The 20,859-nt window shown below is 39.0% G+C and overlaps 1 protein-coding gene across 2 annotated transcripts in view; it reads right to left on the reverse strand.

Moving 5' to 3' along the window:
• Window positions 1-316: 316 nt before the first annotated feature.
• Window positions 317-20,859, reverse strand: part of Atad2 (ATPase family, AAA domain containing 2) — a 41,482-nt gene continuing 20,939 nt past the window's right edge. Inside the window, exons 13-28 of one of the 2 annotated variants that reach the window (XR_384045.4) lie at window positions 20,443-20,531; window positions 17,390-17,549; window positions 16,221-16,311; window positions 14,576-14,890; window positions 14,354-14,468; window positions 12,998-13,184; window positions 11,647-11,935; window positions 10,704-10,839; window positions 9,471-9,667; window positions 8,650-8,809; window positions 6,240-6,362; window positions 5,984-6,127; window positions 4,632-5,021; window positions 3,525-3,658; window positions 2,850-2,978; window positions 317-1,844 (exon numbers count right to left, since the gene is read on the reverse strand). Coding sequence is in view for 1 of the 2 variants with exons in the window: in NM_027435.2 (NP_081711.2) it covers window positions 1,800-1,844; window positions 2,850-2,978; window positions 3,525-3,658; window positions 4,632-5,021; window positions 5,984-6,127; window positions 6,240-6,362; window positions 8,650-8,809; window positions 9,471-9,667; window positions 10,704-10,839; window positions 11,750-11,935; window positions 12,998-13,184; window positions 14,354-14,468; window positions 14,576-14,890; window positions 16,221-16,311; window positions 17,390-17,549; window positions 20,443-20,531 (2,601 nt within the window). In the remaining variant the exon portion in view is untranslated. The remainder of the gene's footprint in view (window positions 1,845-2,849; window positions 2,979-3,524; window positions 3,659-4,631; window positions 5,022-5,983; window positions 6,128-6,239; window positions 6,363-8,649; window positions 8,810-9,470; window positions 9,668-10,703; window positions 10,840-11,646; window positions 11,936-12,997; window positions 13,185-14,353; window positions 14,469-14,575; window positions 14,891-16,220; window positions 16,312-17,389; window positions 17,550-20,442; window positions 20,532-20,859) is intronic. The other variant, NM_027435.2, reaches the window with a different exon arrangement.

The raw sequence follows: 20,859 nt of genomic DNA on the forward strand, positions 1-20,859 counted from the left end.
AGTAATTAACATCAGACATGACCCTGGGTTAAAACTTAAAGACAGGAACTGAAACTGGGTTAGTTGTATTTTGGAATTGTGTTTTATCTTGAAAATGTAAAATGTTGTAACAAAATAAGAGAATATATTTGCATATGCACACAGACACACACATGAACGCATACACACATGTACACATACAACCCCAGTAATCTAGTTTGATTCCCTAGATTCACATCATATAAGCATGGAAGCAAAGAAAGACGTCACAGAGCTGTCCTCTGCTCCCACACAAAAGTTATGGCACGTATGAACTCACACAAGAACTAGAAACGAGTAACAGTTTTCAACTTCAACATTTATTATACAAAATGTACAATAAAAGGACACATCTGAAATAAGTTATAATAAACTTCAATGAAAACTATTAAGCATAATCCTTTGTTTATTTGCTTTTGTGAGACAGAGTCTCAAGTAGCCAGGCTGGCTTCAAACTTACTATGTAGCTAAGACCTTGAACTCCTGATCTTCCCGTCTCTGCCTCAAGGGCGGAGATCCCAGATCCATACACACTAGACCTATACAATATTATCTCTATCAATATGAACATGTTCAATGTTATCAGTGTTTGGCATTTTTAATAGGTATATAGGACAGCATCTACTAATGAAGGCATCCAAATTACTGAACTTCAGAAATATTTTAAATAGCTACATAAGAAAAGGCAGCTCAACTTTAAACTATACTAAAATCTAAACTCTTGAGTTAGGCATGTGCTTAAGTGTACACTGGGCCCTAGGTCTGATCCTTACCACCATCACTACATCCCCAACAAACTCCATACATAGCCTCTTAAACTCTAGTAGCCATTCTCAAACAAGCTTTCCAACACACGCTGTTCCGAAAGCAGAAGTTTCAACGTCCCATTATGGAAGAAGCAAATGATTTCAACTTTAAGAAATGTATTTTTGAGCCGGGCGTGGTGGCCCACGCCTTTAATCCCAGCACTTGGGAGGCAGAGGCAGGCAGATTTCTGAGTTCGAGGCCAGCCTGGTCTACAAAGTGAGTTCCAGGACAGCCAGGGCTACACAGAGAAACCCTGCTGGAAAAAAAAAAAAAAGTGTTTTTGGTACCAGTAATACAAAATTTATATTTATAGCCATATATATGCATATAAAGAGTATTTATAGAATATAACCTAAACACAATGGTAAACAGTTGTCAAATACAAAAACTAGTCACTAATATTTGTTGTGTATATAATTACAAAAGTAAACAATACATTTAAAAATATTAACCCAAATTAGAACTATGAAAGTATTTATCTAAAGACATTGATTTTTATATTAAGTACAGAATTGTTTTGAGGTCCTCTTGAAAATCACAACTTGAATTGAATTTTGGCAAACAGGAGAAAGACAAAGGAAAACAAAGACAGCAAAATATAACAGATATAATTCTAGTCTGATACAATAACCTACTAGGGAAGGATAAAACTAAAAGTGCTTTAGCTAACAAGAACAACAAAAAAAAAAAATCCAATGCTTGCTAAGTCATTATTAAATGTCACAAGACATTAATTACCAAAACAGCTTTAAGATCTAGCCAAACTATTACTATTGTAGCAGTGCTTCACTCAAACATCTAAGACTTATCAGTTATCTTACTATATGTACATAAATATCAGGAAATTTAAGATACTTTTACTATTTTAATCTTTTCTTGAAGATGCAAGATTTCACCTTATCTTGCATCAGTTATGATGATATATCTGAAGACAATTAAATAGGAACTGAAGATAAAGTACTTGAATGTATCGACTATGATCTGGAACAATTGAAGTTTTCTACTGCTTGCTCCATTTTCTGTGTAAAAGACAGAAAGGAAAGAAAATTTCAATACCGAGAAAAGCTAAAAAAAAATTACTGATAAGAATATTAACTATCCATGTAAGTATCAGGTCAGACTTATATAGAATGTAAGCAACAGTATTCTACAAATAGCATGCATATATCCTAGTGAAATCTACAGGGACAGTGCACCCACACCCACGCACTCCATATACTAGGTGGTTAGAGGGCAGATTTTATAGGTGACTGGTAATATGTAAGTAGCATCTAACATGATGGCTTTTTGTTTGTTTGTTTTTGGTTTTTTGAGACAGGGTTTCTCTGTGTAGCCCTGGCTGTCCTGGAACTCACTTTGTAGACCAGGCTGCCCTTGAACTCAGAAATCTGCCTGCCTCTGCCTCCCAAGTGCTGGGATTAAAGGCGTGCGCCACCACCGCCCGTTTGAAAAAAGGCTATTTTTAAAAAGTTACATTTCCATATTTAAGTATATATTTCTGGTTTTATCAATACTATGTAGCCATTGTTTATCATAAATACAATCTAATCTATTTCTTAGATTTATAACACATTATACTCATTTATATCTATTAATAATCTATAATCTTCATATAAAAATAGCTTCTAAATTATTATTTTTCGGTTTTGAGAGTTTCACATACCTCAAGCTGGCCTCAAACATGCTACATAGCAGAAGATGACCTTGGACACTGATCCTTCTGCCTATACCTAAATAATGAAATTTATAAGTGGGTCACCACACTTTGGTTGGTCTTTAAGACTTCAGTCACCTTTAATGGAATATTACCTGGCAAGGGGAGTGTAAAGTGTTTCTAGTTAGCTAGGCATGGTAGTGCATACCTTTAATCCCAGCACTCTAGAGGTGGAAGCAGAGGCAGAAGCAGGTAGATCTCTGTAGGTTTGAGGTCAGACTGGTCTATGTAAGTTCTAGATAATCAAGGCAGTGTAGAAAGACCCTGTCTCAAAATAAGCAACGAAACCAGTTTTAAGTCCAAACTTTACCTGAACAAGCGCTGTTTTGTCATAGTCCCTGCGGTGCTCATAAATACACTGGCTGATTACTGCATACAAATTCTCCAGTTGGAATATATTATATTTCTGACTTTTTTTAACAACCGTCTTCAAAATATTCTAAAAGAAAACAAGTGTTTATATGTTCCAGATTAATTCCTTGCAACAAGATTTTTAACTCTGAATGCTTAGGGAACTGTTATAAAGCTAACACGTCAGCAGAGTGAGCCTCCGCTGAGATATGCAGGCCTCTGGCAATGACTTTCTTAGGTTTCCTTCATTCTGTGACACCAGCTTTGGCCCTGGTTTAACTTTCAGTATCTTGAAAACTACAGCATAAATTGCTAATTTCAATTATATTTATATATATTTTGAATATTATATATTCAATTAAACGTCTTCAAACAAATTACTTAAACATTTATCTAATGTGTACTATGGGCATACCTGGAGCCCAGAGGCCAGAAGAGGCCACCGGATGTTACATCTAAGTTCTCAAGAGCAGTCAGAGCTCTGAGCCAGCTTTCCAACCCAGAAGAGCTTTTCCTGAAGGAGAAGGAATTTAAGAGGAATCCCTATGTAGTTAATTTACCTCTAGCCTGCAATCTCTTGTGTGAGGAAGACTAACGTGTCTAGTGAGGGCATTAGGATTTCAGCTCAACGTACTGTTAACTGCTTGTGGTCCAGCACAAGTGAGGGTGTCGGCTGAGAGAGGATGGCCAGAGCCTGCTCCATACTGATGAGCTCCTGCTGCTCTACCTGGGAACCTCTAGCTAGAGTCATCCGCAGAAAATCCATTTCTAAAGAGAAAAATTGAACAATTATTATTTGGTTCACAAACATAATGCCTAAGACAAATAGCGAGATTAACGCCTGCCTTTAATCCCAGCACTCAGGAAACAGAAGATGGATCTTTATGAATTAGAAACCAGGCCAGTTGAGGCTACCTAGTAAAATCTGACTTAAAGCAAACAAACAGAACCCCACCAAAACAAAAATATAAGTAGTTCTCAAATTGATTTTTTTAGGGGATTGACAGGTACTTTGAAACTGGCAGGAAGGGGGCACACCGAGTCAAGTGTCACTTTTCCTTAGCAACTAATGGGATAAATCACTAAAGAAGTTGGTGTTAGTCTGAACAATGTAATGTCTCCAGGACCTGAGGATTTCCTTGCCTCACTTAGCCCCCGCCTCTCGCAGGGGCTGGGGAGAAGCCTACGCATCTCTCCGCCCCACTTCTCTCTGCCCGATTCCTGTATGTATGTGGGTTAGAGGTTGGTTTCCATTCTCTTTCCTGCAGTAGTTTACTTTAATACTGTGGCTGCACTCAAGATTTTCTATAGTACATTCATTTTCTATAGCCCATTAGAGTACAACTGAGAAACACGGAACACGGCCATGATCTTAGAGTAACCACAGGGATGCAATCTCCAGGGTATCCACCCTCACAAAGCTTAGCTTATTATATATGTATGCATGGATGTTTTGGTCTATTAGCGGAAAAGTTAAGTAAAGATAATGCTATCTTTCTACTTAGTTAATTTCTGTGCACTGAAAAACAGTAAAAGCAATACATTAGTATGTAAGGACTTTCTTTAGGAATTATCTCAAGTTTTAAAAGGTGTTTATTATTGTTTCTCGAAACAGGGAGGGTTTCTCTTTACTAGCCTTGGCTGTTAGAGTTAGCTCTGTAGACCAGGCTGGCCTCAAACTTAGATCCACCTGCCTCGGCCTCCTGAGTGCTGAGGAGTTGACTTTTTCTGTGAGACTTACCTTTTGATTCACTGTCTTCGGGAATGTCTGTGACCTGGGAGGCAGAGGCATCACCCCTGCAAACAATCCTGTCTTTTCTCAGTTCTGTGCCCTCCGTAGTTTCCTTAGGCTCTTCAAGTTCATTCTCAATATTAGAGGAACTTGAGTTATTTTTCAAGTCTATGTTGCTTTCAAGTCTATTTTGCTTGTCACTTTCTTCTACCGAGGACTCGTCCGTGTTTCCAGGCTCCGTGTGCTCTGCATGTGTGTGCTGGCTGTCTTCTGTGTCGCTCCTGCTTGAACTGTTCATAGCATTCAAGCTGTTGTCTTTAGCTTGTGAAATTTTCCTTCGCTTTATTTTGGTGCCTACATGCCACTTTGACTTTTTATGGAATTTTCTTTTCAACTGAGCTACAAGAAGATTAACATAAGAAACAAGATGACAAGGTAAAGAAGTCAAGAAACTGCAGTACTTTCACATGGCCGAAACACAGAACAGTAAACTACTGTGACAAGACAGACATGAAGGATAGACAAAATGACCTGGGCCAAGTTGAGATTTTTGAATTATCAAAAAATCTTAAATAACTTTAAGGGGGGCAATGACATGATCTATGTGATGCATTGTAATTTACTGCTGAGCAGCAGGATTGGCATACACTGAGTAACTCCAGGTCAAGACTTCTAATGACCTACTAAGCATTCTCTTAAGCGTGCCATGCAGACTAATTCATTGGAATCTCACTTTAAACTCATGAGGCTTGCTACCACTAGCATCATCAATTTACAGCTGAATAAACTATTACAGAAGAGTTTAAATTTCTGTCTAGGTAGACAGTAAAACTATGCTTCTTTTGTCTTAGAAAGAGATAAAGCTTAGTAGACACTACAAACGGGAGAATACAGGTTGAACTTGAAAAACCGTAACAAAAATAATACAACTTGGGAGACAGCTGAGTGCTTGGGTGGTAACAGAAGGCAGAACTTCAACACAACGCCAAGGCTTTGTCACTAAACAATTCACTGTATTTGCAAAAATGTATATAGGAAGCCGGGTGTGGTGGTGCACACCTTTAATCTCAGCACTCGGGAGGCAGAGGCAGGCAGATTTCTGAGTTCGAGGCCAGCCTGGTCTACAAAGTGAGTTCCAGGACAGCCAGGGCTATACAGAGAAACCCTGTCTCAAAAAACCAAAAAAAAGAAAAGAAAAAATGTATATAGAAAAAGAAGGCTCTGGGCACTTTACAGTTTAGCTGCTTGAGTATCAGCAGAGTAGATACCATTTACTGTGTTAGCAAAGCACAAGACAAAGTAAAGGGCGCAAGAAGAGAATGAAGGAATGCCATACACGAGAATTATTCCAGAGTACTTACCAGGTGTGCTGCACGCCACAGGAGTGCACGGTACCTTTAGCTTCTCATTCTGCTCTTGATCTGGCTTTTTATCACCAACAGGAGGAGAATTTTGCTTTGGCATGACGTGGTAATAAGATGGTGCGTATTTGGAGGAGCTACAACCTTATAAGCAGATAAACAGGATTTTAAAAATTGTTCCCAGAACTCAAAGCGCTACAAAGAATGAGACCACTCAGCCAAAGCAGCTTCTTCAGACGCCCGAGTGTCTCCCTACCTCTCTTCTTCCGAGATTCCTGAATTTCTTCACAGAGCTGCTCAAAGTCTTCATCAAGCTCCTCTTTAATTATTGCATAAGCAGTGTCTCTCAAAGCACAAGCTCTATGCCTAATAAGACGATCTGGGAAATAAGGAAGTAGAATTCTTAATGCTTTTCCAACAGTAAACTTAATATTTTGGGTAAAGATAGTAGCTATTACAATTCCTCAACTTCATAGAAAGAGTAAAAGTTATGCTCTGCTTTGAGTAATAATTTAATGACTTGGAGATACGTCAAGGCAAACCAGAGCCACGCCATCTTGATTTTAACAGGGGCTGGCATTCTTTAATCCCTATACCAGGAAAGCAGAGGCAGGCAGATCTGTGAGGTTTAGGTCAGCCAGGGCTACACTGTGAGACTCTGACTCCAATCATTCAGTCAATCAATTAATCAGTCAATCCACCCACTCACCCCAACAAAGAACAAAAGGAACTTTAATAGTCCTTTACTAATCTTCTGGCTCCTTTTCATTCTGTCTTCACCTGTGCCTAAACTGTTCTCTGTGCAGTCTGTCACTCACTGTACAATAGTCTCGATAAAACTGCCTCTGCCCCTCTCCACACTGCTCTCTGAAGTAGCTTCCCTTTCCCCTCTCTTCTCAGATGGCAAATCTGAGAATGATTAAATGAATAAATGATTCCTCACTTTATCTCCACTTTCAAACATGAAGGCTTCCTTCTACACACTAACTTGATGTAAACTTGTTCTTGTTTGGGATTAAAGGTGGGTGTTAAGTGAGAGCCACACAACTAGAAACAGTTTTTTGGTCCCCCCCCCCCCCCCAGAAAATAATACAAACTGGGAGTTCACAGTGTGATCAAATATCCTGCAATAGCTAAGCTATTAAAAGCCTGGGTTCATTCATACAACCAAACAGTGGATAGAGCTTGGAGACTCTTAGGGAAGAATAGGAAGAAGGATTGCAACCCTAAAGGGGATAGAAAATACAAAAAGATCAACAGAGCCAACTAAACCAGACCCTTGGGACTCTCAGAGAACATACATGGGCTGGACCTAGGCCTTCCCGTGCATATGTAACAGGTGTACAGCTTCAGGTGGGTCCTTAACAACTAGAACAGGAGCTATCCCAAAAGCTGTACATGGGATATGCTCTTGTAGCTGGGCTGCTTTGTCTGGCCTTAGTGGGACTGGAAGCACCTAGCCTTGCAGAGCCTTGAAGCCCCAGGGTAGAGGGATACCCAGGGGACCAGTGGGGCTCCCACCCACTCAGAGAAAAAGGGAGATGTGTTGTGTTGGGGGGAATGACTGGAAGGGGGACAGTGAGCAGGATGTTAAAAACTTAAAAAATACTGATCAACAATAAAAAAAAGAGCCTGAGTTCAAATCCCAGCACCTACATGGCAACTCGCAACTGCAATTTCAGTTCCAAAGGATCTGATACCCTAAGATATCATGGAATCTTCATTTCATTCATGGAATCAAAACATCAATGCACATAAAGTAAGAATAAATACATCATTTAAAAAAAAAAATTAAAGAGGCTGGAGAGATGGCTTAGTGGTTAGGAGCACTGCTCTTCCACAGGTCCTGAGTTCAAATCCCAGCAACCACATGCTGGCTCACAATCATCTGTAATGGGATCCAATGCCTCATTCTCAGGTGTCTGAAGGCAGCTAGAGTGTACTCACATGCATGAAATAAATAAATCTTAAAAAAAAAAGAAAAAGAATACTTTGAAATCTATTTTATTTTTATATTAAATGTAGGTTTACTGGGAAGCTGTTTAGATGGGTGAGTTCCTTGGCCCCAAGGACAAGGCCAGGGAAGTCTTCATGGGGAAGGGGGAGGGTAGGAAAGAGAGCACGCAGAGAGAGAAGTGGAGAAGAAAGTGAAATCTACTTTATTAGTGCCTTATCTTCCTTCTCAAGCTGCTGTTCCATTAGTGCTTTCCAACTGGTGGGTCAAAACGCAACAGGCCTGCACATCAAATGTTTATATTACAATTCATAAGACAGTAGCAACATTACAGCTGGGAAGTAGCAATGAAATAAAGACCCGTATTAGAGGATGTCAGCGTTAGGAAGGTTGAGAACCTCTGCATTAGAGGATGCATTATGTGGTTAACATCTGGGCATCTGACTGAGAAAAACAAGCAAGCAAACACCACCAAGAACTGTGCATCCAAATTCTGCCCTTGTCCTTCCCTGTGACTCTGAACAAAGTTTTAATCTTTCTAAACTATACCTTTCTCAGCTGTAGAATAAAATGAGGTAATTGTGGGAATTATACAGTATTTTGAATGTAAAATATTTGTTACCAACCAAACAAGTAAACACCATCAACGACCCTCATTAATTATGAGTAACCCCCTCAAACCACACCTTGAAAAAAATTCATTAATGCTCACCTCCAGGATCTCTATCTGGATTGTATTCTAAAGCATTACTACAGATTAGATCAATATCCTTCAAATAGTCTTTCACAGTGAGATATTTATGTAAATCAATTTTACTGATTACAGATGAAAGGTCCATTGGTTGCTTTATGACAGTGACATAATCAGGAACCTAAAATCCAAGCAAATGACCAAATCACTTAGCGTTATATATATTAAAAAAAGAAAGAAAGAAAAAGATTTTCTGCAGTGGCAATAGAGAGGAAGTAAAATAAGGATGCTATATTGATGAATGCTTTGGCGCTACCATAAATCTATTTCTGCTTGATATTTACTCCTATTCTTGAGCAGTTATATTCGCTAGTATTATCTTTTATTTTTTTCCTTATGCAATTATTACTCATCCTTCAATGTTGGTTTAAGAATAGACTGCAAAATACTGACATAAGCCTGTAATCACAGCACTTAGTTCATGGTAGCCTATACATAGTAAACTTCAGGCCAGCCTATACAACAAAGCAAGTCCCTGTCTCAAAAACCAAAAAACCCATCTCTAAGCCCAACTTTTTAAACTACACATGATAATACCACGAGCAATTAAAACATTCCAAAGCTCCTTTTGTCTAAATATGTAGAAAAGTTTACTGTTTATTCTCTGAGACAATAGAAATATATTGGATAGCTCTTAAAGTCTATACATGCTTAGGACACTATGTTCACATGCCATATAGAGAACACAAGTTCAGAGTTCTGCAGGGCACCTACATGAACTATTTTGTTTTTCTATCATTATGGCCTAAATATATTTGATCCAAAGACGAAATTAATAATACCTCATCAGGGTCAACAGGCTTAGTAAAGACTCGGAATCGCTTATCAATAGCAAGTCTATGTGTGACATTTCTTAAGAAAATCCTGAGTTCTCTGAATGTATCTTCTTCTTGTTCTTCAAGCCGTTTAACTTCCTCTGCTGTCAGTGGTCTTGGTTCAGGCGGTGGTGCGACTGGGAGCACCTCCAAGGCCTGCAGAACTTCGCATGGAGGGAGATTTTAGTTAACACCCTCCACAACTGGAGGGCAATAAATAACTCAGTGCAAACCGAATAAGGGTGGAGGGTTATTTTCTTTACAATGGATGGGAAAACAATATTCAGGATTAAAAGAAGAAATGAGACTAGAGGTGGCTTAGATATAAGTGCCTGCCATCAAACCCCATGACCTGAATTCCTGAAGTGACTTTTGCAAGCTGTGTCCTGACTTGTGCATACAAACACTAAATAAAAAGTCATTTAAACTAAGCATTTAATCCCAGCACTCAGAAGATAGAAACAGGTGGATCTCTGTGAGTTTAAGGCCAACCTGAGTTCCAGGCCAGCCAGGGAGAAGGGTTACACAGAGAAACTCTTTCAAAAAACCAAAAAGAAAGGAAAAGGAGAAAAAAGGAGAGAGAGTTCAACCTTTTAAAAGCATCCTGTTGGTCCTGCAAAGAACCTAGGTTCATTTCCAGCACTGATATCTGTAACTCCAGTCCCAAGTTAACCAGCAATAAGGGACAAAGATAGAAGCATTACAAGAACCAAACGTGAAACTATGACACTGTGTGCATTTTAAATACAATTTTTGCTTTTTTCTTAAAACAAACAACAGAACAAGGTGGTGGTAGTAGAGGTAAGAACACAGCTATGTAGCTCTAGAGCTGGGATGGTGACTCGGTGACTAAGAGCACCTTGATCTTATAGAGGACACATGCTCAGTTCCCAGAACTCACCTCAGGGAGCTCACAACTGCCTCAAACTCTAGCTTCAACCACCCTCTCCTGGCTCTCATGCGCACATGCCTTTACATAATTAAATATAAGTCTTGAAAAGAGGAACTTAAGACAAGCCAGTGCTCGTCTATGAAACACAGCAAACACCTCATGTGCACGTTAGTCCATTTTAGCAGGAAGTAGAGCCATTTTAAGTCATAAATATGTCACTCCCGTAACAGGATGAATTTGTACAATTGGGTAGATGTCAGTTATATTAGCTATAATTTCTTATAATTATTCTCTGTTAGATAACTAACCTGCTTTCTTTTGTGACACAGGAGGCTTTGAAGCTTGTTTTAAAATTAAGTCTTCAAAAAATTTGGTTCGTTCTTCTTTATCTGGTAACTGTACATTAAAAATTTCTCCATAATCATGGGTAAACAATTCTTGTACCTTGAAAAAAGTATAACACATGAGGAACATACATATATAAAATATAAACACACATGAATGTTACCAATTACTTAACCCAACAGTAGAATACATATTTCTAATAACATTTTAAAGTAGGTGTACAGAAGCCAGGGAGATGGCTCAGTGGTTAGAACCCTTGCCACTCGTCTAGAGGACCCCAGTCTGAGTCCTAGCACCCCCACGGCAGCTCATAGCCACCTGTAACTCTAGCTCCAGGGCATCTGATGTCCTATTCTGGCCTCTACAAGCAACGCATGCATGTGACATATAAGCACGCAAGCAGGAAGGGAACCCATACACAGAGAATTAAGTATGGATAGACGCGTTAAATTCGTAACTAAGTATCAGGTCATCTTTAAAACTGAAGAATCTAACTAGAATATAGTAACAGTTATTATACTAATTTATGCAATGGGCTTACCAAGTCTCACACCCCAAAGACATGAAACAGGAATCAATGTTCAAAAATAATGGCATAAAAGCAAGTGTTGCTGAGAAGTGAAGAAAAGCAAAATGGTTCAACCTTTGTTAAAAACAACATTACCATGTATGCCAGGCCGTGGTGGCGCATGCCTTTAGTCCCAGCACTTGAGAGGCAGAGGCAGGTGAATTTCTGGATTCGAGGCCAGCCTGGTCTACAAAGGGAGTTCCAGGACAGGGCTACACAGAGAAACCCTGTCTCAGAGGGGACGTGGGGGAAGAAGAAAAGAAAACTGTATCTCCCCTTACTAGACACGTACATTCTAAACAGTGAGCACACAACACAAACAGCCATCACTGGTGTACCTGATAAAGACTACTCCTTATGTTTCATGTGCCCCGTAGCACTTGGTTCTTGAGGTAGGTTATTTTAGGGTAAGATAACTCTTCTGCACCCTACCCCAATTACCTCTTCCGGCAAAGCTGAGTATGGTTTCTCAGAAGTTGCAAGTAATAAAACTGGAGCAAATGAAGGTATAGTCTGTAATAATGTTGTAAATGTGGCTTTGAGTGTCGGTCCAACTATTTCCCACCACAAATGGATATGTGGGACATAGACTATGCTGGGTGCTGTTCTCTTAGCTTCACGAATCATCTAATAAGAAAAAAATTTTTTAAAATTATATTTGGTTTCAAGTCTGCATATTAGTAAAATTAATGCTATAGTAACGTCCCAGGATTCTCACATAAAACCTTCAAATTTCTTGAATGTTTGTCCAAAAACCCTACAACCATTTAAAATTGTTTAATAAATGCTTTATTTGGGAGAAAATAATTTATTCAGGCAACTAGAAAACAGACAGACCATGAAATCTACAAGGCTATTCTGCTGCTAAATATAAAATATTTTTATATTAACCAATTAAGTCTAAACATGTCAACAATAGAAACAGGAAAGCATCTGTGTACTGATTAAGAAACAATAATTGTTTTAACTACATCAATTCCCACAATACCCAAATCATCTCATATCTTGCAAATAGGAAAAAAAACAAACAAAAAACAGATCTAATAACTCACCCAAGTTCTTACAAAATGTTAAGAAGTAGAAAAATGTATACTATTTAATAACTAAGCAATATTATTACTATTATGCTTTTTTGGGGGGTGGGGGGCTCAAGACAGGGTTTCTCTGTGTAATCCTGGCTGTCCTGGAACTCACTCTGTAGACCAAGCTGGCCTCTTAACCTCTAAGCCATCTCTCCAGCTCCTATTTTGTAAGCTTTAAATAAAATAAAAATTTCTGGGGCTGCAGAGATGGCTCAGCAGATGAGAGCACTGACTGCTCTTCCTGAAGTCCTGAGTTCAATTCCCAGCAACCACATGGTGGCTCCCAACCATCTGGAATGGGATCTGACGCCCTCTTCTGGTGTGTCTGAAGAGAGCAACGGTGTACTCATATACATAATAATAATAAAAATTTTTAAAAATATAAAAGAATAAAAATTTCTTTTTATAAGTCCAAGTTTGCTGGGCATGGTGGGGCATGCTGATCTCTGAGAGTTTGAGGCCAACTCTACCATGCCAGTTCAGGACAACCACAGCTCTGTCTAGAAAAAAAAACAAAGTTTAAAAGCAAAAACAACCCAGAGAAAAGTCAACTCTAGACTGTCTCTGAATGAATTTTATCTTATAACTTATTGGTTGGAAAACTTACTTGGGAACATGCCTCTTCAGGAGATGTTGTACTGATGCCAAAAAGAACAGGAATGTCTAATGTATATACAGTAAATTTTTCCAAAGCATGGATGACAGCTGGTGCCAAGTGAGAACTCTGTCCAAATCCTGGTTCTCCCACTATCAATAGTCTTGGTCGAAAAGACATAGGCTGGTAACAGGCATTTCTGGGGAAAAAAAAACAAAAAAGCTGTATTTGGGAGAAATTTGAATGTTTCCTTTAAATCGCTAATTACAAATCTTCACAAGTCTTACCTATACGACTAGCCAATTATAACCCGGCAAAGCTTCTCATAATAATTGTCCCAGGTTTAAGAATACTTTTACATCAGAATGACAGTAGCAACAATGCATTTTGATTTTTTTCTTTTCTTTTTTTAAGATGGAGTTTCACCATGTAGCTCTGGCTGTCCTGGAATTCAGTAATATAGACTAGGCTGGACTCAAACTCAGAGAGCCACCTGCCTCTGACATCCAAGTGCTGGGATTAAAGGCATGTACCACTAAATCTGGCCAAAATTCAATTACTGATTACTTTATTTTAAAAAATAAAAAAGAAAGATTCTTATGTGCACAAGTGCTAAATGCATGTCTGCACCACCAGCATGCAGTGCCTGTGTCATGTCTCCTGGAACCAGTTACAGATGGTTATGAACTGTGATGTAGGTTTTGGGAATTGAACCCAAGGCCCTCTTGAAAAGCAACCAGTGCTCTTAATTGCTTAGCCAATCTCTTCACACCCAACTTTGGTATTTTTAATCTAAGCGTATAATGTGTGTGGGTACAAGTGCCTGTGTGGGGGCAGGCTACAGGAGATACTCTCAGGTGTCTGTCATCCTACGGACCTAGTTACCTCCCCTGAGGCTGGGTCTCTTACTGGACCTCACCAATTAGGTTAGATTGGGTGGCTAGTGAGTCCCAGGGATCCTGCCTTCTCAACATTGGAATTACACCATTCCTACTTTTTTTTGTTTTTGTTTTTCGAGATAGGGTTTCTCTGTGTAGCCCTGGCTGTCCTGGAACTCACTTTGTAGACCAGGCTGTCCTCAAACTCAGAAATCCGCCTGCCTCTGCCTCCCAAATGCTGGGATTAAGGGCGTGCACCACCACGCCCGGCTCATTCCTACAATTTTTCATGGGCTTTAGGGGCTGAACTTAGGCTTTCATGTTTGTAATGAAAGCATTAAAAGATAATTGAGGCCTCTTACCATCCCTAATATTTTCACTTAAATACAAAGCTGGTTATTAGCTGGCATCTTTTACCTTGTTTTTAAAAAAAAAAATCTCATTTTTATGAAATTTACACACTAAAACATTCATTTGCTGGGAAACATACCTATTTAAATGAAGAAAATTTAAATTTTCTTTTTGAGAAAGTCCATTTTCATACACAGATGGTGTATCATCATCACTGTATGCCAAATCACTTTCTAGAAAAGGGCAAGAAACATCTACAGAATAAAAAAAAAAGAAAGAAAAAGCCTGTCCATTAGTAATTTCTTTTTTTTTTGGTCATTCTTTCTTTCATTCATTCAATGGTCAATTGAGTTTTTAATACCTGAATTTAAAGATTTGTTTGTTCCAACTTCCACATGTGGAAATACTTTCTGTAGGGCGTCTAAGATCCTATGAACAGTATTTTGCAGAAGTGGTTTCACAATGGCAGACAGTGCCTGTCCGGGTGATGTCACAGCTCTCTGGGAAGCTGGTCTTATTTTCTGCAGAGCTGCCTCAAAATCCTTAGCTGAGATGGTAATTGAAGAGAGATCCAGCTGAAGCTTCTCGCTGGTGGTGTAGATCTGCGGGTACCGTCGACGCAGGGCGCACAAAGCAGCTTCAGCACAGATTGACTTAATATCCGCACCACAGTAGCCTGGAACCATCAACAGCAAAGGGGGGAAGCAAGACCCTCAAACTACTGACAGTCATGATTAAAAGAAAACTTTAAAAATTAAATATTTTACTAGACTATGGGTAACAAAACTAAAATTTCTTACTCGTGAACTTAGATGGCGTCAACAAATCAATAACCTTTGAATGAAACACGCAAGCACTAAGTACAGAAGAAAGATTAAGAGCAAGAATTCTGTTGTGTTGTTTTGAGACAGGATCTCTCTGTGTAGTTCTGGCTGGCCCAGAACTCTCTGTAGACCAAGTTGATCTCAGATTTAGAGATCCACCTGCCCTTGCTTCTGCGTCTGCCTCTGGAGTCCCAAGACTAAAGGTGTGCACCAAAGTCAGACAAAGCTCAAATTCTAGTTGTCATTTACTGTGTGATCTTTCAGATTCACCTATCCTCTGCAGAGGACTCTGTATCTAAATTAATACTGCGTAATTCACAGGGCTATTACTATTTTCATGTCTATGCTGCTCTCAAATTCCCTTAATGATCAATTTGTCCATTAAAAAAAGACTTAATTATGTTTCTGTCATGTGGAGGTATGTATGTTACCATGCAGATGCACATAGAGGCTAGAAAAGGGTACTGGATTTCCTGGAGCTAGAGCTATAGGTAGTTGGGAGCCATCTGACATAGGTTCTGGAAACAACTCAGAACCTCTGAAAGAGCAGTATGTACTTGTAACACTAAGCTAGCTCTCTAGTCCTCAATTTTATGTTTATATTTCAATTTTTGAGACAAGGTATAACTATATACCCATAGCTTGCCTGATATTATACTTAACATAGCCTTCAACTCATGGCAATCCTGCCTCAGTTTCCCAAGTGATTGGGGGTGCAGAGATAGTTATGTCGCTACCCTTGGACAAGTATTCTTTAATATCTAGGATCTTAAAGGTAAACACACAAAAGAGATGGAAAACAAACGAACTGTGCTCCATTTTCAGATCAGCTCTTCCTTCCTGTGCAGACAAGGGTGGCCATAAACTTACAGTCTGTCTTTGTTTCCTACTACTAGCACTGCAAATATGTACTACTACATCTGGCTACATCTGTGGCTTTGTTATGTGTGAGTACAAGTACATAGAGGTCAGAGGATAGCCTTGTGGAGCCAAGTTCTTTCCTTCCACTTTCTTGTGTCTTCCAAGAACCGAACTCAGGTCACCAGGTTTGAACTGTAAGCATCTTTACCCATTAGGTCATCTCACCAGTCTTTTAAATCTAAACTTTAAAGCAAGACCTCAACTTGTTTCATCTCTGAAATGAACAGAGTATTTTTCATACATGCTCAAAAAAGTATTTACCAACACAGTGTTCTGCTAGTTCTTCTAGAAACATGTCCACTGGCTTTGGATTCCAATCTCTTGTATGAATCTTCAGAATCTCTTTTCGAGCCTATGGGGGGGGAAAAACCCTCTAATTTTTTACATCTGTAATCATAGAAATGCTTGAATGCAAACTACTTTTGACTATCTAAAATTTTAAAGTAACCAAAACTTAATACAAATAGAAGTATAAGACCATGAAAATGGGGGGGGGGGGGACGGGACACCACACCTATAAGCATATAACAAAATTAAGCAATTTCTATTTAATGTGCCCAGGTTATCTTCATTACTTATGTAAATAAAATAACAACAACAACAAAACAAAACAACAAAAAAAACCCCCAGCATTATCCATTAAGGAGTACATTAAGAAATAAGAATACTGACAGCTCTACTCATTTGCCAAGAATATATATTTTAAAATTTTAACTGTATCTTTGAATGGGTATATGCACTAGAGTGCAGGTGCTTTTGAGTTCAAGAGGAAGGTGCTAGATTCCCCAGTTGGAGTTATATGTGGTCCTGAGCCACATACGCCATGTAGGTATTGGGGACTTAACTCCAGTCCTCTGAAAAAGCTGTAAGTAAGCACTCTTAAAGCTGAACCATCATTCCAGTCAGCTCTACTCAGATTTCCTTACATGCTTCTCAGAAGCATTAAGTGGTTTCAGCCTAACTAATTATTGCAGTCCAATAGTATTCTGGAAGAAGGCAAAGCTAATGAGCTGGCTAAGGACTCATGAAGCTAACGAAACTGACAACATCTGGGGTATGCTTAACCGAAAACAATTTTAAAAGCAGTTGGGGAAGGAGATATGCTTAACGAAAATAAATTACCTCTATTGAGGCCTTTTGAATGATCATAAGATCATGATCCAAACTAAAGTCTACAACTTTTTATTGCATCAGAACTTGTTACTGGAGTGGAAAACAGCTCAGCAGGTTGAAGAACTTACATCCAAGCTTGATGAGCTGAGTTCTAGCCACAGGACCACACAGTACAAAGGGAAACTTATTCCCACACCTGACCTCCACATCTGCTCTGCAGCACAAACACTTCCTGTCTATTTCCCCCACCCCCGCCACATAAAGGAATGCATTTTACAAAAATTATTAATAATAAAAAGCATGTAAACTTTTCTTACATTTTTATCAGGTAGACTAAAAAGGAATTCTCTGTCAAACCGACCGGGCCTCCGTAAAGCAGGGTCTATGGAATCTAGCCGGTTGGTAGCTCCAATGACCACAATTTCTCCTCTGCTGTCCAAACCATCCATAAGAGCTAACAGGGTTGAAACAATAGAACTAAACATAAAAAATAAGAAAACAAATTAGTATTATGGACAAAGAATCACACAGTAGCATTTCTTTTGGTAAAGGTTTATTTCAATGTAAAAACGTGCAAATGAAATTTTTTATGGCACTTAGCTATTGTTCAATGGAAAACACAGGGAAACTAGAGATGGCTCAGGGATTAAGAACCCATGCTGAGAAGAGGACGGCAACCCCCCAGCTCTCCCACAGAAGCCAGGTATTACTGAGTATGCTTATCACCTAAACTTTGTGAACAGGGACAGGTGAGTCACCAAAGCTCACTGGCCCTAGTCAGCCTAGTCAAACAGGGAACTTCAGGTTCAGTGAGAGAATTAATGTGGGGGTGAGAGATGGCTCAGCAGTTCAAGTGCTTGCTTTGCAAGCAGAAGGACTGACATTCCAATCCTCAGAATTCATTTAATTGCCAAGTTAGTGTGGCAAACTTGCCTGTAGTTTCCACCTCATAAAGTTAAGACATGGGACCCCCAAAGTTGGCAATTAATTAGCCAGACTGGTTGAGCACCAGGATAAAATGAGAGACCCATCTCAGTAAGTGAAAAGAGGAGCTGTCAAGATGATTTACAACGTCAACCACAAACTTCCACGTGCATCCACAAACAGCTTGTCTACATACATGCACATGTGCACATACACACGAAGAATGTAAAGTGAAAAGTGAGACATTCAGCATCCTCCCCTGGCTGCCACATGAATGCATGTGAGCACCCACGTGCACATATGCACACATTTAAAAAAGAAAACCAAATACACTGAAATCGAGGGCTGGAATGTACATAGTTCAGGGTAGAGTGTTTACCTAATAATATGCAAGGCTGTGTGCTCAGGACCAGGAAAAAAAAAAAAAAAAAAAAAAAAAAAGAGCAACAAAGTAAATAATCTGTAGAGTCACAAATAGATCCTGGACGTAATTTTTATAAAGCATATTTCACAGGGAACTTGAAAGTTCCTACAACATAAATATGAGGACTTTCATATAGGACAAATTACATAAAAATTGTGCAACAAACTCATGTGTACAATGGCAAACAAAGTAGAATATATATGGGAGCATTCATATTCAAACCATCCCAGGTGCTATAAGAGGGTATCTGGATCAAATTACATCTCAGAGAATTTTGCTGGTTTAAGAATACCAAATCTCATTTTAAAGACAGGAAAAAAAAAATTGAGCTACACATGGTAGCTCACACCTTTAATCCCAGCACACAGAAAGCAGAGGCAGGCAGAGCTCTGTAAGTTTGAGGCTAGCCTGGTCTACAGAGCATGTTCCAGGATAGCCAGGGCTACACAGAGAAGCCCCGTATTGCTAAACGGAAGTACATACAGAAGGTCAAAACCTACCTTATCACTTACATTACTACATCTTGTTCATCACACATGAAGGCATGCAAACATGCTTTACCGTGTCTCAAAAATCAGCCAGATCTTTGCTGCTTTGCCCTGTCTCCCCTTCCTCTCTTGCTTGTCCCCTCTCTTCACTCATGGCCCGGTTCGACCACTGATCTGATAGTAATGTTGAGCTAGAACTCACAGTAACCATGGCTTGGGAGGCCTTGGTTCACACCTGGTACCTCAAAAAAGATTTCAAATGAAAGAAAAGCTAACAAACTAATTTAGACTTGAGATAGTTTTTTGTAGCTCTCTTCTCATCCTGGAAAAAACTATCAGATGCCAAAGAAACTCTGGGTAAGTTTCATTCAGTACCTGTGGGTCATCCCAGTACTTCTCAGCCCACTCTTACCCTACCCTCTCCCCCAGCCTCTGATTCCTGTTGAATCCAGCTACTTGGCCACTTGGCTCCTGGTCAGTTTGCTCTTTGCTGCTTTGCCCTGTTGCCTCTTCCTCTCTTGCTCTTCCCCTCTCTTCACTCATGGCCTGGTTCAGTCTGAACTCTAGATGAACTCTACCTCATACCTCCAATACAACTCTTCTCAACCAAACCCAGGAACAACCATGTCCTCATTTTCATTAAAAAAAAAAAAAAAAAGGTAGAACTTTTCTAACTTTTTTATTCCTGGCTGTCCTGGAACTCACTCTGTAGACTAGGATGGCCTCAAACTCAGAAATCCTCCTGCCTCTGCCTCCAAAGTGCTGGGATTAAAGGAGTATGCCACCACTGCCTGGTGAGCCTAAAACTTGATAAAGAAAATCTAATTCTCAGGTCTTAGTTGTAGAACAGTCTAGAACTACAGATAATTGGCTAGGTCAGCCACATTCTATACACAGCCTTGTTATTAATCAATGCCTGTAACATACATTAAATCTGTAACCAAGACTATAAAACTGTATTGATAATATCTTGATACTCAAAACAGGTTAACTTAAAAAAAAATATATATAAATCTATATAGATATTAATATATATTTGAGTTTCTTTCATGGCTTATCTTTTTCATATTAAATATAGTATTAATTTAATTTTGTGGGGGTTTATTTTGAAAAAAAATTTCCTTTTTATTCTTTTCTTATATATTACAACCTGATGACAGTTTGTCCTCCCTCCCCTCTCCCACCTTCCTTCATAAAACAGCAGGTCTCCAGGGACTTCAACCAGACATGGCATGACAAGCTATGCAAGAGCAAGCACATATTCTTACATCAAGGCTGGACTAGGCAACCTAGTAGGAGAAAAAGGGTCTAAAGGCAAGCAAGCGTCAGAGACAGCCCTCACTCCCACTGTTAGGAACTCCACAAGCACACTGAGCTATACAACCACAACATGTATTCATAGGACCTAGGCCAGACGTTCCCTAATCAGTATAGGCCCACTTGAATCCCAGTCAGTTGATTCTGTGGGTTGAGTTCTTGTTCACCATTTAATTCTCATCTTTTATATAATATTAACACAACTTAACAAGCTTACCTGTGAATCTGATCTTGCCTGCTAGATCGTACTGGAGCCAAACCATCAATTTCATCAAAGAATATAATTGCTGGGCGCATCTGATAGGCCTAAAAGAAGGTCCGGTAGTCCTGTATTACCACAAAAATCCTCAAATAGATTTAATCAAAGAGGTCCAATCCATTTTCCACTCAAATTTATTAAATATATATATAATTTATAAACTGGAATATATCTTTACAATCTATTTCCATTCACTCTTGCTTAACAGTTTGTCATATAACTATTTATAATACTATTTACAATGTAACTATTTATAATAACTAGAAATTCCAAAAACTATTTTTAGAACTTTACATATGCACATTAATAATTAATTTTATTTGTATTTTTAATTTGAAATATCTGAATTACTCCAGAATTTATATACCTTGAATT

Source organism: Mus musculus, chromosome 15, assembly GCF_000001635.26.
Source record: "Mus musculus strain C57BL/6J chromosome 15, GRCm38.p6 C57BL/6J".
NCBI classification, from domain to species: Eukaryota; Metazoa; Chordata; class Mammalia; order Rodentia; family Muridae; genus Mus; species Mus musculus.